General features: G+C 53.1%; 1 protein-coding gene across 1 annotated transcript in view; it reads right to left on the minus strand.

Moving 5' to 3' along the window:
- Cacna1h (calcium voltage-gated channel subunit alpha1 H) overlaps window positions 1–6,969 on the minus strand; it is a 57,421-nt gene extending 50,452 nt beyond the window's left edge. Inside the window, exon 1 of the mRNA XM_035447668.1 lies at window positions 6,671–6,969. Coding sequence (XP_035303559.1) covers window positions 6,671–6,969 — 299 coding nt within the window. The remainder of the gene's footprint in view (window positions 1–6,670) is intronic.
- Between the last annotated feature and the right edge of the window lie 8,950 nt (window positions 6,970–15,919).

The raw sequence follows: 15,919 nt of genomic DNA on the forward strand, positions 1-15,919 counted from the left end.
GCAGGTCAGGCCAGCTAAGAGACTGAGGATTTGTGCTGGTGCCATGTTAATAAAATGTTGACTCTTTACCTAATGCTCATATACAAGGAATATTTTTGTGCCATGGTTACTTCACTCATGAAAAAACACAGAAGTACCAAGGGACACAAACAGGGAAGGACGAAGAAATGTGGCTGGACTAGGCAGGGCTGAGGTGTTGCCCATGGGTCTCTTATCAGAAGGGGGGGGGCCTTGGGTGCAGGAATAAATGTGCCTTCATCAAGCCTGAAGGATCCCTCCACAACTTGGGCAGCTGGAGGAACTGCTCTAATCCTAAGGCAGCCTCCAACTTTTGGAGCATAAAGGAAGCTTCCAAGTCCCGTCTCCAACTCTGGCAAAGGCTTGGGTAGTCTATGTGTGAAAAGGGAGTCCTTTGGGACCCCTGAAATCCTCCTGTAGCCAAGACCAGCCTGTGGTGGGCTAAGAGGGGCAGACTCCTGGCTGTCGGGGGCTTCTTATCTCTACCCACTGCTCACACATCCCAGTGGTGGAAGCAGTTACGAGTAGTCAGAGGCTGGCAGTCCCCAATCCAGCATTCTCCTCAGTTGTTCCTTGTATCTGCCCCTGCCTCCAGAACCCCACTCTGCCTGCCAGGCTGTGGCTCATGCCCTCCTCCTGCCAGCCACAGTGCCTAAAGGGATCTGAGAAGCCAGAGACACCAGTCCTGGCAACTACATGGCAGCAGTAGCTCAAGTCTTTTCCATAAGGCCCCTTCTGAGAAAATGGTGAGTGGCTTGAGTAGCAAGCTTGTCACTACAGGCAGGCACAATGCTCTGGGTAAGTTGCCCAGACCTTTCTGCCAACTCTTTTGAACTGGGGAATGGCACTGAGAGCCAGTAGGTTCCTTTCCTCCTCGTCCCTGGTTCTCTGGACTCCATCCTGTCTGGGCCTTTGTCCCCTATGTCTGATCAAGGATCCAGACCTACACCACAACACAGTGTATGACCTGTATCACACCTTGTTTCTGCCCAGGGCTGTGGGCTGGGCCCACATTTCTTAGGGGTGCTCCAAGTTAAGTCAGGATTGGTGACCACCCAGGAAAAGGGAGAAGGTTAACAGCCCTCAAGGTGGGAAAGGAACATTTCAAGTCAGGTCCCAAGAGCCCCTGCCCCTTCCCCAGCAGGCTCAGCTCAGCACCAGGGCCGACATCTGCATAAACAAAGGTAACGGATTTGCACGCCTGACCTTGACTGCTCGAGACCGAGGATTGGACTTGGCCACAGGCCACTGCTCTGGATTCATCCCTGTTTGACAGGCTGCCCCATCCCCCGCATTCTTCCACATCCTGACCCTGAATGGGGCGGCTGCCAGCAGAGCTGGGAGCCAGGCCCACTGCTTATGAGGAAGCGAAGGGAGCTCCCAGACCACCCTGTGTGCTCCTGCAGGCCACAGAGACACCCACAGCCTGCGTTAGCGACTTACTCAACCAGCATGGAGCTGGGGTGTCTAAGCCTGCTATACAGGCCAGGCCTCCAAAGCATGAGGCCCATTCTTTGTCCTGCAGTGCTCTTACATTCCAGGCTTACCTCAATTTCCCATCAGGCTGGGTTCCAACACTGCTAGATTCCTCAGTCCCCAGGCTGGCCTATTCACCCCTTTGATATCCTAATTTTCCATTTCATCTCACACCCCACACTCCTAAGAGCAGGCTCTGGGGATCCAGACCCTTTCCGCCATATCCCTCTCCACTTCAGATCAGCTATAGTTCTCACTTACCTCAGGAACAGAACTATGGCACTTGCTGGCCAGTCTGGTCCTGCTACTGGCCTCCTCTCACACAGACTCAATGGTCACCAAGTAGCTACTGCTTCCCTGGTCCTGGTACCAGCAGCCTCTAGTCCAGACTCCATGCCCTCCAAAGGGCCTCACCTGCCACAGGCATAAGAATAGCTGGATTCTGGATGGGTTCTGTTGGGGAGACCTTTGCTGAATGAAGCAAAGGCCAAGGCCACTGGTATTAAGAGGCCCTCCCTTCACAATTCCTTACAACATAGGGTTTCAAGAATTCATCAGGGAAAGTACACATGGACAAGGGCAGAAGAGCCTGCCATGGTACCCAGGTGACTGGTGGCCCAACTCTTGAGTCCACTTGAGATGCTAAGACTATCAGAAAGGACTACTGCGTTTGGTCAACCCCAGAGGTGATTAGGATTAGGAACAAGCAGGATAAGGCCTGGTAAAAGGGGCCACCATACACTGGCAACAGAGCCACCAACCCTGGAAATGTGTTTGTTAGGAAGGTGATGCCTCCATGAGAAGGGAAGGACTGTCAGTTTGCCTGGACACTGTATGGTGGCCTTGACAGCTCCAACAAACCCCAAAACACTAAGCCATTCCTGAGCCACAGAAGCAGGTCTGGGAGGCACAGTTCCTGCCAGAGCAGAACCTGTCCTAGAATAAGGAAGGCTCCTACTCCTATTCCTTCCTCATAGGTACTGAAGTCTATGTGTACCCCGCAGGCCTTCAGCAGGACATGCTTGGCCTCACTGGCAATCATGCCCATTTCATAGAGGGAGGAGATGGGAAAGGTGATCTCACATGGGTATATGGACCCGCCACCTCCTTGATGAGGGTATGAATGACTCTCCAAAAGAAGTCTGTGAGACATATGAGGGCCTTTCCAAATCTCTCTTCCATCTATAGCTCTCAGTAGCAATGCTGCCTCCCCTGTCCCAACGAGTCCCAGAGCCATGGTACACCTTCATCCAACACAGCCATGAACGACACATGCTCCAGATTCCCACTAGGTAGATGTTAACTGGTAGCTTCAAAGGTGTGAGGCGTTATGTCCTGCAAGTCTTCTCCCAGCACACACTGGATGCTAAGCTCTAGGACCTTGGGGAAGGCTGACTCCTGAAATGCTGAGCCAGCATCCCTAGCTAGACAAAAGTACCTGTTAAGACACAGGAAGCCAGTATTACTCTGATCCACATCCCATAATCCTAACTGGGTGAGAGTGGTCAACATTAAAGGAGACAACAGCTGTTTTGCCAGGCCAAGCAGAATCTCCAAGAGTCCACAGGAGTGGACATAGACAGTTATTAGAAGAAGGACCAGGCAAGGTACCAGATTATGGATAGATTGGCTAAGGAGGGAACAACGACCCTCACCTAGGATCCAAGAACCCTTCAAGGATCCCAAGAAACCACAATGTTCCTTGGGCAGAGTGGCAGCCAAGGCTACAGAAGCCTATGCTACTTAACATCCTGGCTCAGAATTCAGGTCCAGGAGTCCCTGGAGGCCCAGTGACCTCCAGAAATCAAGACAGTTTGGTTTTCCGGAGAGCCAGCTCTTGGGTGGTCTGAAACAGCAGAGATAGACCGTTCTCAAAGCACAGGATCCAGGCAAGGACAAAGGACAAGCACCCTGCAAGTTCCCACTGGGACATGCATGCCAAGGTGAGCCACATACTGGCAGACACCTTGCAGCACTGTGTCCTTGGACATCTCAAAACATCCATTAAAAAAAAAAAAATGTCATAAGGCCTTAAGCTTATCTAGCCAGGGGCACAACCAATATGTGAGCTTGCTGGCTGGGCTGGGCCTAACTTGCTCCTCTTCACCTATGTGACCTTGGTATGTCCTTCATTCTTTGTTGGTGACTTGAGGGTTTGGTGCCTGTTGTGGGGAAGGAAAGATTAAAGAGTCCTAAAGACTCTCACTTCTGAACACCTAGGTTCCTCCTAGATTCTAAAAATCCATAGCTTACTTCCCTTGATGACACAGAACAGCTGGGTGCCCACTCCTGAGCTTCCTACCCCTGGGAGGCCCCACCTTCCCTTGCTGGGACAGGCAGCTGCACTGCAGGCAGTTCTGGGTCAGGAGCCTGGGGTGGGGTGGGGGAGCCAGGGCAGAACATAACCCAGCGGAGCAGCTACAACACACGGGTCCCACCCACCTTCCTCTATAAATAAGCCTGTGTAGGAGAAACAGCGCTCTCCCCAAAAGTTCCAGCCCGATTGTATTTTTAAAGAGCAAACTAAATCAATAAAGACAAAGGCTGTCCTTGGAGGCTCCTTTGCCACAGGGATGGGAGATACCATCCAGGCAGACCCAGGACCATGTGTACATCAGTCTCTTGGCTAGCCATGTGAGAGTTCCAGAAAGGTCCGGGACTGGGAGAAAGTACTTCCCTTATGTTCTAACAGCCAATAGAAACCCAGCTATGGCTGGCAGGCATCTGCAGGGAGGCAGCAGCTGCTTCTCACCTGAGCAAATCTGACTATCCCCCCTTTGGAGTTTACCCTCTGGGAAAGACACACTGTCTACCTGCAAGGGAGAACTGAGGCCCAGGAAATACCCTCTAGCCACAGAGCACTACACAGTTCCTTGTAAAACCCTGGCTACGCTAATCACCCATGGTTTCCCTGCCTCATACAAAGCCACCCCTCCCAACTCCCAGGAATGTAAAGAGCCTCGAAGAGCTTGGAAAGCCTCGGCCCACATGGGCTTCCCCAGTAAGCTGATCCCCCGCCTGTCCAAGCATGCAGCTTATTTTAGGATCTCCCTGAGGCCCAGGTTCACACCCCTACTTCAGAGCCTGGCATCTGCTGGGGGTCAGACCTATTGCTATGTGGCCAGGGCTCTAATGAACCCACTCAAATGACAGACACAGAGGGCTGACTGGGCCATATAACCTGGGAAACCAGCTTTTTGTAAGGCTTTCCCCTAGCTTGGAGATACTCAGAATCCATCCCTGGTTTTCAGGAGTAGAACTGAACAGTGTCTTGAGGTATACACCGATAATAAGATGGGTGTGTGTGTGGCAGGGTTCCTGGAAACAGCCAGCAGCTTCGAGACAGGGATGAACTTGAGGGCAGGAGGGGTAAGACCCATCTCTCTCCCCTTGGTGGATTCATCTATAGGGATAGCCTAGCATTCTCTTCCCCAGCTCTCCTCATCTTCCTGCCCTCTCTTCCAGGGCTGGTAACACCTGAGCCTCTCTTAAGAAAACAAGGACATCTTCCACTTCAGGTTCACAAAAGTTGGATCAGGCCAGCTGGCAATGTTAGCTCCACAGCCCTTGAGGACTCACTCGACCTACACGAACCATCCCATCCCCACCTTCTGTGCACACAGCAACATAAACAACCTTGTCGGAAGTCCCCAGGGACACAGCAGCCTAGAGAACCAGGGTTGGCCACAGACTCCTGTGAAGACAGGTCCTGGCTGGCAGAATAAGTCTAGGCCCACTCCAGTCTTCCCCTAGTTTGTACAGCCTTGGAAACAAACTCAGGCATTAACACAGGCTGGCCTTTGTCCCCTTCTTAGGGTCCACAGTAGCACTGCCCAGTGGCCTACCACCACTCCCAGCTACACCACCTCTCCACCAAAGCCAAGTGGCCCAGTCACCTCCAGTCTAGGTCCTGCAGAAGAGACAAAATGACAGCTGACACACAAGGTCACCTTTTTTTTTTTTTTTCCCCCAGCACAGAGGGCCAGCCAACCCAGAGGACGCCCACCACTGGCAGTCACCACAGTCAACTGCAGAGGACAAAGATGACAGGCACTGGAGCCCAAGACGGCCATAGCCCTGGGACCACCATCCTCTTTTATAAGCAGAGAAAAATCTGACTCACCCAGTGTTTGGATTGGAGTGAAAAGAAACACGGGCTTTATTACTTTTTTTGGTACAGATTTCTCTTTTGTATTTAATATTTATACAGTTAAACACACAAGGTAGAGAAACATATACACACATTGCTCATTTTGCCTCTGTCTCCGACTCTGCCGAAGAGTGTTTATGGGCCCATGTCAACTCCCCTTGGCCCTCCACCCAAGCAGCCCAGGAAGCAGGAGCACCTACAGCCTAGCCTACCCTGGTGACCAGCTCCGATGAGTTGCTGGCTGGGGATGGTGGGGTGTGTGTGTGTGTGTGAAAGCAATACCAGGCATGATTTCAGCTCCTCCTCAGAGCCCACAAGGGCAGTCCCCACAAGGCCACCTTCTGGGGACCAGAAGCCTATTTTTGCACCCCAGAAATGCCTCCAACACTGACTCAACCCTGTTCTGGAAGCTTCTCTGAAAGTCTGTGCCCTTGGGGCCAAGGGAAAAAAAAGATGCAATACCGTTGTCTCTAGCTGGGTAACTGTGTAAAGGGGGGTCAGGCTCAAAGCTAACTGCCTCCCCCCCCCATTCGCGCATGACTTAAATCAGTCTCTGAACGGACTTCAGCCTGGAAGCGTGAGTTCTCAACCAACGTCACTGCCTCTCCGCAGAAAAGAACTAGGGACCAGCCCTGCCCAGCACACAGCACCCACAGAGCAGGTGGAAAACTTTCTCCCCTTCCAGCCTCCAGCGAGGGTCTTCACACAGGCTTAGGTGTTCGTTTGGAAAGCTATACAGGCGGGGATTCCCCCACCTCCGTAGGACGCCAGGAGTTCACTACCTTTCTTTCCCTTCCGATCCGGTGGCATCCTCGCTGCTCTGCCCATACTCTCCCGTCTCAAGATGCCTCTGAACCCAGATCCCACTGGCGAATTCCGAGGCGTACCCCCACCATCTCTGAGAAGAACACTGTCTCGAACCTCTACCCAGCCTGTGCCGGATCCCAGAAGCCGGGGTTCACAGGGCGTACGCAGGGTGAGTCCCACACCCCAGTCCCCAGCGCCTCGCCAACCCTGTAAGGATATGGGTTACAAACCAGTCGGAGGCACCAGCTGCGCGGCCGCGTGGTTTGCCCAAGGCAGAAGAAGACCGTGGCCGCCAGTGCCGGGTATGGGACGGGCTGTTCTTCGTCGGCACCCAGGTCCGCACCACACTCGGTCGCCGGGCTCTCGGGAGTCAACACGCCGGACCCGGATCCTCGCTGCTCCTCGCGCCCCGGCGCCCCAGGGCTCGCTGGGGAAGCCCTCACCGGCGCTGCAGGAGCCGGAGGAGAAGCGCCGAGGGGCACCCGGACTTCGTCCGCGGCCAGCGTGCCCTCGGTCATGGTGGCAAAGGGCAGCACCTGCGGAGAGACGGCAGGCAGTGACCCTGGCCCAGGAACGACGCCCCCGCCCCGCCTCAGGCGGAGCGGAGCTGCGGGAACAGCCGCGGCCGCCGGGATGTCTTTGTCTCTCCTTATTAGAGACAAATGCGCCCCCCGCCCCCTCCCGCCCCCTCCGCCGGCAAAGGCTGGCAGCCCCACCCCCAAGGCCCAAGCGAAGGGCTGTGGGAGCCCGAGGGGCTCTGTGCCCACAGAGCTCAAGTTCAAAGGGTCCCAGGCGCGCAATAAGCGCGCGTACCCGCCGCGTCTCACCTCGCTCCGGTGGCCAGTGGCGTCCCCGCGGGCATTGCCCGGGCGGCGCTGTCACTGGAGACCCAGCCCGGAACCCGGAGCTGGGCCAGTACCGCCGCCTCGGCCCGCGCCCCCGGCCCACCCGGCACCAGCTCTCGCGGAGGCTCTGGCTCCGGCTCTCCCAGCAGCAGCAACGGCGTCCCGATGCGGAAAACCGCTAAATGCACGGCGGGGCGGGCGCGGACCGCGGGCACGGGCCGGGGGCGCGGCCGAGCCGTAGAGGGAGGGAGCGAGCGAGCCCTGGAGCCCGTCCGCGCACAGCGCAGGAAACTTCGGAGTGAGCAGCAGCGAGGGGCGGGGCGGCGGGGGCGGCCCATGGGGCGGGGCCAGCGTGGCCAGGGCGGGTCGGGGGCGACCCGCAGGGACCAGGATAGGGACGGAGGGTGGGCGGGGGTCATCAGCCCGGCACGCCCCCACTCAGACGCACGCTATCCCACGACGCCCCTTGCTCCGTTCTTCTCCGGTGTCGGTATCCCGCGCCTGCCCCAAGTCCGGGACTGGGCGAACCCGGTCCGCGCCCCCCTCCCCGACCTCTCCTCCCGCCCCATACCGTCTCGCGGGAGAGCACAGCAGCAGGGGGCGCTCGCAGAGATGCTCGGGTGAGGGGCGGGGGAAGCGGCGCCAACGTCCTTCCCTGCCCCCACTGCGGGGGCGCGGAGCCGGCGGGGACCCCCCCCTTTCCTCGCGCGCCGCCCCTTCCCTTCGCTGCTAGGGTCGGCGAGGGGGCGGGGCTCAGCAGGCGTGGGAGGCACGCCGTGACCATGTCAGCGAGGCGCGTGCCCTTCCCCCACCGCGTGTGTCTTGGGTGTGCCGGGGCGCCAGTGTCCTGGCGCGCGTGGGCGACGAGGGGCGCGATGTGCGACGCGACACTGATTGTCCTGGGGCAGTCAGGGTGCTCCGGTACGCAGCTCCCCCACACTCCTCCCAGTTTCCGCAAACTTGCCGGTGCCCATCCCCCTCCTCTTATCTCGTGGGGACTGGGGCGCACTGAAAGACCTGGTGAAGGAGTGCAAGCCGAATGGGGCCTCCCAGCACCCGCGGGCGCACAGAGGGTATACCCTGAGCATATATCTCTGAATCTCCCTTCTTACTCCTGAGGTAGAACGACCCTTGTCCCAAGCGAGCATGAGGAGAGGGGCTGCTCTCCCTTTTCCCCTGAAGGTATGCAGGATTTTTGCTTTCTCACAATTACTACTCTAGGTCATAAAATTCCAGCTCCTAGGTGTGTATCCACTCAAATTTCAACCAACAAGGGGCTCTTTCACCTTCACTTCAGGCCCTGTTACTGGGAATGATCATTTCTGTCCTAGACAAAGAGCAGTCTCCTTCTCTCTGCCTGGGGGCAGCTGGGCTCTTTGGAGGGCCAGAGCGACATAGCAACACCAGACCTGCATGGGCCCCTGGCAGGGTGGGCTGCAGAGAAGTGGAGTTTCCCATGTGTGGTTCTGGGACTTTGGGAGGGTCTCACACCTGGGCCAGCTGGAGGAAGGCAAGAGCTATGTCCTCTGTATGTAGGTCCAGGCGGGGCAGTCCCTTGGGCCCAGCAGCACCTCGACTTGTATATGTGAACTTTTCAAGAAAAGGAAAACATTTACACTATTTTAATGCTCCTACTTACCAGTGGGTGGCTGCGGCTCATAATTAAGGTCCTCAAAGAGCAATTAAGGACCTAGCCACCCAGGAGAGGGACCAGGGAGAGCCTGGAGCCCTGAACACAGCTGAAAGAAGTGTGGACAAGTGGGGGCAGATCATGCCAAAGCAGGGTCTTGGACAAGGTTGCTGGTAAGCCTGCCACTTTCCTTAAACCCCTTGTTAAAGGTTAAGATCAAGTGCAAGATTTGGTGATGGTTTGCTTGAAAAGTAGCTGGAGGCAGGTCAGGTGCCTCACCCTGATTGGAGCTGAAAGCCCAGTTGAGGTGACCACTATAAATCTTACCCTTGCTCCAGTGGGAGGCAGGCTATGGGCAAGTGGATGGATGGAGGAGACAAGTCTCTTGGCCAGAGCAAGTGCCTCAGATAGATTTTCTAGAGAATAAAGAGCTGAGAATCTGAGAACTCTCCAGCATCAAGACCCCTGTACAGAGGCCCTCTGGAAACAGATGGCTGGGGAGTGGTCATACACAAGCAGAGCAGGAGGCATCCTTGCAGAGACCAGCTGTAAGATGGAAGGAGCAAGCCAGACCTGATTTTCTACAAGGCTCTATGGAGCCTGGAGGGAGCTTCATATACTCTAGAATTGAGGGCTGTCACACCCATCTCTGTTATACTGTGCTTTTCAAATTCCTGTAGAAGGAAAAGAGCCCCAGAGTTGTATATGTATGATTGAGCCATTTCACCAGCCCTGGCTGTGGGCTTTTGAACCGTTAAAAGAAAGCTATGAACCAGGTGGTGGTAGTATACACCCTTTATCCCCCCACTTGGGAGGCAGAGGCAGGCAAATCTCTGTGAGTTTGAGGCCAGCCTGGTCTACAGAGTGAGTTCCAGGACAGTCAGGGCTACACAGAGAAACCCTGTCTTTAAAAACCAGCCAGCAGGACCCGGAGCCCATTTATGGACCAGATGCAGGGGTACCTACAGTGCCATTTAAACCATGGGGAACTTCTCCCTTTGTCTCCTCCCCTTCCCACTCTGTCAAGCCTTCTGAAGACTTACTGTACTTTCCTCACAGGGTCTCATGTCCCTGGGCTGGTACTCTGTCTGCTCAGCATCCTGTAGCAGTGGTCATTTGAGGTAGCCGTCCACACCTGAGCATCCATTAACCCACGCTAATGTCCACTTTGCATGCAGGGTGAGCATGTCCACGTGACACAGATTTGCCTTCAGAAGAGGAAATGAGAAGCAGACACTGCTCAGATACAAGATGAGAAAATCAGGTTCAAAACAATGAAGGCATAATACATTCACATGGCGAGCAAGGAATGAGAGAGACAAGCATAGGACAACTTGGAAGTTGGCGTTAAAATTGTTTAATTAAACCGTACAGAGTGTTCGAATGCATTTTAAAATCCTCCAGGCCTCTGGAAAATTTGGTTCTGCTTCTTGCTATTTCCTGTGTGTGTGTGCGCATACGTGCGTGCGTGCACGTGCTCGCATGCACGCGTGCGTGCAGAGCTGCTGCTTGACAAAGAGCTGGGGGCTGGAAGCAAGACAAATAACCTGGGAATTTGGCTAGTAGGAACCTCAGAGCCATGATCCTGGGGATCATTGGCCCCTCCACCTAACAGTTCATGGCCAACGGAAGGCAGACTGGCTCACAGGGCAGTGTGCAACATGGGGATGCCTTCACCACGGCCTGTGGGCACCTGTCCAGCTCAGAAGGTGCTCTTAGCACCTACCCCCACCTAGCTATAGACCCTCAAGACTTTCTATTCTAGCTTCATGGGGCTTCCCTCTCCCCTGCACACACCCATGTTCCTCCTGAAAATCCCAGTGGCTCACACGATGCTTGGGTTAAGTCTGAGCTTTGGAGCTTGGACTGCATCCTTCATGATTGAGTGGGTACCAGAAGGGACACTAGCCCACCCAAGCGTGTGGCTCTGGCAAACCTTGCCCCTTCCCCCATCCCCTCTACTTTGCTAAAAACTGTTAGATTACATTCCTGAAGCTAACCACCGAGGTCTATTCCCTTATTTGGCCACTTCCTCCTCCTGAGGCTGACTACCAAGGTCTAGCTATCAAAGCACTGAAGTTCAGCAATCAAAAGCCCTCTTTGGCTCACCTAATTAACAATTAATTGGACAATTAACATGTCCAATTAAAATAAACACTTCACCCTAACATGGAGTTTCCCCTTGTACCTTTATAAACTGCCATTTTCCAATGGGCCATATCTGTCCTCTCTATACAGAGGCAGTCCTTTGTCCCTTAGACAAATATCCCTGCCTCCTTTCCCTTGTTCCTTTCCCTCTCTTTTCCACTATCTCCTGTCTTTGTCCCTTATCCCTGCCCTCTGTCCCTCTGGGGCAATATCCTTTGTGCTGAGAACTTGGTCTTGGGGGTCCTGAGCCGATGCTGTTCTTTTACAGTACCCATACCTAGGCACCAAGTAGTCTGTCTTAGCTGTTTGCATCAGACCACAGACATCATTGAAGTGGAGTCTTCTGGGAAATGTTTCCTCAGGGTCAGCACACAGAAGCTGCATTCCAGAGGAGGCCAAGGTTGTACCTCCTGCTGGCAGCCAAACTTGGTAATGTAAGAGTCACCCAGGTGGTACTGGTTTTGAAGGCATGAGGGGTCATGGAGAACAACTGAGGCTTGGCACTGTGTGGCAAGGCTGGAGTCCCTGAAGAGAGTACAGGAGAAGCTATTGGTGATAATGCAACACAGTTGCAGTAAGGGACTCCCAGAGTTTCGGAGATGCCAGTATCATGGGATGACCATGGAGAACAGCAGCAGCAGCAGGGTGGAGCCAGCCGGAGCCTAGAAGACAAGCTGTGAGTGCTGCAGAGGGCAGAGCCAGAGAAGTGACCCAGGGCTTTGGAGGAGCCCAGATCACGAGTGAACGCCAGATAATTGGGCATTGAGTTATTTACATGGTTGGCTGGGATTGAAGGCGTGTGACATCACTGCTCAGTGTGGTTCTTCCCTCTTGAAGATATTTGATTGTATGTTGATTTTTGCAGTGGCCTACAGCTGAAAGACTTTGAACTTTTAAGACAGATTTTGGATTTTTAAAGAAATTGAATATTTTAAAGAGACTTAACATTTAATATGTTTGAATTTTTAAAGAGTGTAGGACTTTTATTATGTTTTATGTTGTGATATTAGTATTAACATCTATCTTGGGGATAAATGAAAAAAAGGAAAGGTTCTAATTGAAATGTTTTGTGTTTGTGTATCAAGTTGACAATGGGATAGTTGTACTGGCTAGTTTTATGTCAACTTGATACAAGCTAGAGTCATCAGAGGAGGGAACTTCAACTGAGAAAATGTTTCCATGAGATTGGGCTGTAGGCAAGCCTGTAGGTCATTTTCTTAATTAGTGATCAATGGGGGAGAGCCCAGCTCATGGTGGGTGGTACCATCTCTGGGCTGGTGGTACTGGGTTCTATATAAAGCAGGCTGAGCAAGCCATGAAGAGCAAGCCAGTGAGCAGCAGCATCCATGGCCGCTGTGTCAGCTCCTGCCTCCAGGTTCCTGCCCTGCTTGAGTTCCTGCCATCACTGCTTTTGATGATGAACTGTTAGATGGAACTGTGAGCAAAATAAACCCTTGCCTCACCAAGTTGCTTTTGGTCATGGTGTTTCATCACAGTAGTAGTAACTCTAACTCAGACACCCTGTTTCCCCGATAGCTGGTCTGTGTGAGCCGGACATAGAGCAGGATGAACCAAGAGCATTGTTCTAGCCTAAAGACCTGCCCCATCCCCCACAGACCAGCAAGGCCCTTTCTTCTTCCTGACTCCTTGTGGCATCCTTTCCGCAACCCTGTAAGCAAGTAAATGCTTCCCTCAGACCACGGTCACCAAAGGTCCGTTCAAGCTATCTGGTACTATCTGGAAACCAGATCCAACATTCCTCTGCTTGGTGTCCAGGTGTGGGGGGCCAGCCTGGGCCCCTGGGCAGGAATGGGCCTTCAGAACAAGCAGCAGACCATGCTAATCTCTGGCTGGACCCAGCTCTATCATGTCTTGGCTGTGTGGCCTTGCACAAATGTTTTGACCTGATAATTAAATTTCCTTTACTGGAAAACATTTCTTATTATATGACAAGTGAAGGTAAAATGGCAGATCCGAGAACAGTTAAGCATGGAACTGTGACAGAATGTCCACACAGAAATGAGTTCATGAACAGCTATGGCAGTACAATTCGCAGTAGCCCAGAGGTGAAGACTGCCAAATGTTCAGTAGACATAGAGATAAGTGGCCTCTCCACACAGTCCAATATTGTTCAGAAGGTGGAGGCCCAGCATGTGTGGAACAGTCTGAAAGATGCCCCTACTTCAGGAAAGCAGCCAAACACAGAAGACAACATCCATGGCTTTGCATATATGAAATTATCAAAACCTGTAAAGACACAGACATAGTCAGCTGGGGCTTCCAGAAGAGGAGGGTAACAGCAGTGGGTGGGGGACCCTTTGTGGGTGATAACAGAGTCTGAGAGGATGGCGATGATCGAATATGCTGAAGACCATAGCTTGTATCTCGGATGGAGTCTTGGCTCCGTGAGACTTTGGATGCAGCAGGAAAGGGGCAGGCTGGACTTGAATACTCATGGGGGAGTTGGAGCCCCTGGGGTGCAGCCTCTCTGGGAGCTGGCTAGAGCTGCTATCTTGGGCAAGGGATCCAGGCTTACAGCCTGTCCTGTGGGTCCTTGGGGTCTCAGGAGTTCTGAAAGTCGGGAGCTGAGCTGCAGAAACATCTGGCCAGCCAAACGGAGTGGACCCTTGGGAATTCAGCTCAGGCTGTGAGTTTGCAGACACTGGAGGGGCTGTGGGAAACACAGGCAGATGCCAGGCCCTGCTGATGACTGGCCCTGCTCAGGCTCAGGTTTACCCAGGCCCTCTACAGAGGAAAGGGAAGGCTGAGCCCTTGCAGATTACTCACAGAGCTCCTTCAGCCCGGGCATAACCTTTTTCACAGAAGGATGCCCAGAGGTATACATGGCAGATCACTCAGTCACAAGTCAGGCAGACTGCCATACTTCCTGAAAACTTCAGACACCAGTGCTCTGGGAAGAGTCCACATCCTCCAAACACTGGCTTAGTACCCAGAGAAGGTACCACACACACTGGTGACATCACTGAAATGTTTGTCTGTGTTGCCTGAGATCCTTAGCTCATCCAGCCTGATTAAAACCCCGAGGCTAAAGATGGTCACTTGGGCCAAGGGAGTTGGGGAGAGATCTTGCCAGAGAAGCACCACCCCTGCCTGTGACACTGTAAGAACAGCTGGGGCAATCAAATGGTGACAGCATCCTAGGGACTCCTGGAAGGTCACTAAGGGTTAGAGAGTCAGGCTTGGCTCCTGCTAAGTGCATGCATGAGGTGTGGGTAACACTTTATCACTTGGCTTTTGTCGTAGAGACTGAATAGAAGGCACAACCAATTTAGAGCTCACACAGGCAGGTAAAGAGGGCAGGTGGGCAGTTGGAGGTCAGCAGGATCCTAGGCTGCAAAGACTATGCCCAGCTGGGAGACTAGGCAGACTCTCTGATTCCTGTCCCTTTCATACAGTCACTCCCAGGGATGTTTTCTATCTTTACAGTTAACTGAGTTAAGTCATCAACTGCCAAATATTTGAACAGCCTCTCTAGGGATGCCCGCATCCAGCTGTGACAAAGGTCAGCACCTGGGACACCCACCCAGCTGCAGCATCAGTGGATGATGATAACAGATGCATGCATTGGCCCAGCCACTGCCGAGGACTGCTGCTTGGCCTTGTTTGAGGGCTCTGACACCATTTACATAATTTATTGTAAATCATTTACTCTTTGTTTAATGTTCTGTTGATGCTACTTAATACTGGTTTCCTCAGCTGGCCTGCTTGGGAAAGATGCAGACAGTAGTTCAGGGAAAAAGAGCTGCACCCAGCACATCGGATGTGGGCAACCAGGGCAGCCACAATAGGCATCCCTAGAACAATGGTGTGCTGGGTTTGTAGAACAAACATCATGTGTTGGCTACCCATCTCCAGCTGTGTCGGGAGCCTATGGTGACCCTGCTGTGGCCAGCACCCCTATTATGTCCTTCCTCCTCAGTAGATTGAGTGGGGTTGATAGGAGATCCAGAATCTAGAACCCCCAACAGAGGCAACGGCAGTCTGCCAGGATACTCAAGTTGGGCAAAGAGTACCTCATCCTTGTTAAAACCTTGAAAATGACCAAAGAGTTGGAAGGCTAGTTATCGGAGACGACAGTGGCAAATAGGCAGATGAGGATGCTTGGTGTGGCTGGGGGTCTTAAGGGAAGTTGAAACACAAAAGGCAATGTGTAAAGGCAGGAGACTCTGGGTTAGGGGAGATAAGGGAGAAAGTCCACACACTGGGAGGGTCTGTGAGTTGGATCTGAGTGTTTTCCAAGGGCCAGATGATAAAGGCTTGATCTCTAGAGTAGGTGAGTAAATCCCGAGGGCTCAGATGTCATCAATACATTGATCTCTTGATGTATTCCTAATCTGCTGGCATTATAGGGAGGTGACCAAAATTAGAAGGAGCTTGGTTAGAGGAAGTTCGTTACTGTAGATAGACATGCTTGTGTCCCCGTCCATCTTTCCCTTCTCTCCCTCCCACATCCTTCCTGGCCATCCTAAGGACAAGAGCTCTGCTCTGCCACACCCTCCTACCGCCATGCTCTGCCTCCCTTCAATCCCAGAAACAGAGCCAGCCAGTTATGAGACCGAAACCTCTGAAACCATGAGTCAAGTAAATAATCTTTCCTCCTTTAATCTGTTTCTCTTATGTATTCATAACAAGGACAAACAACAGCAACAACAAAACCCTGACTTACCTGCTAGGATTTGCAACACATTGCAGGCTCTTTGGAAAACCGTGTGGCAGTTTCTTAGGTTGGGAACCACATCCTCACCCCATGAGCCCAGACAGACACTGTCACATGAAGACCTGTCTGCGTGTCCAAGGCAGTCCCTTCGGGAGATGATGTCCAAT

Source organism: Cricetulus griseus, chromosome 7 (assembly GCF_003668045.3).
Source record: "Cricetulus griseus strain 17A/GY chromosome 7, alternate assembly CriGri-PICRH-1.0, whole genome shotgun sequence".
Classification (NCBI taxonomy): domain Eukaryota; kingdom Metazoa; phylum Chordata; class Mammalia; order Rodentia; family Cricetidae; genus Cricetulus; species Cricetulus griseus.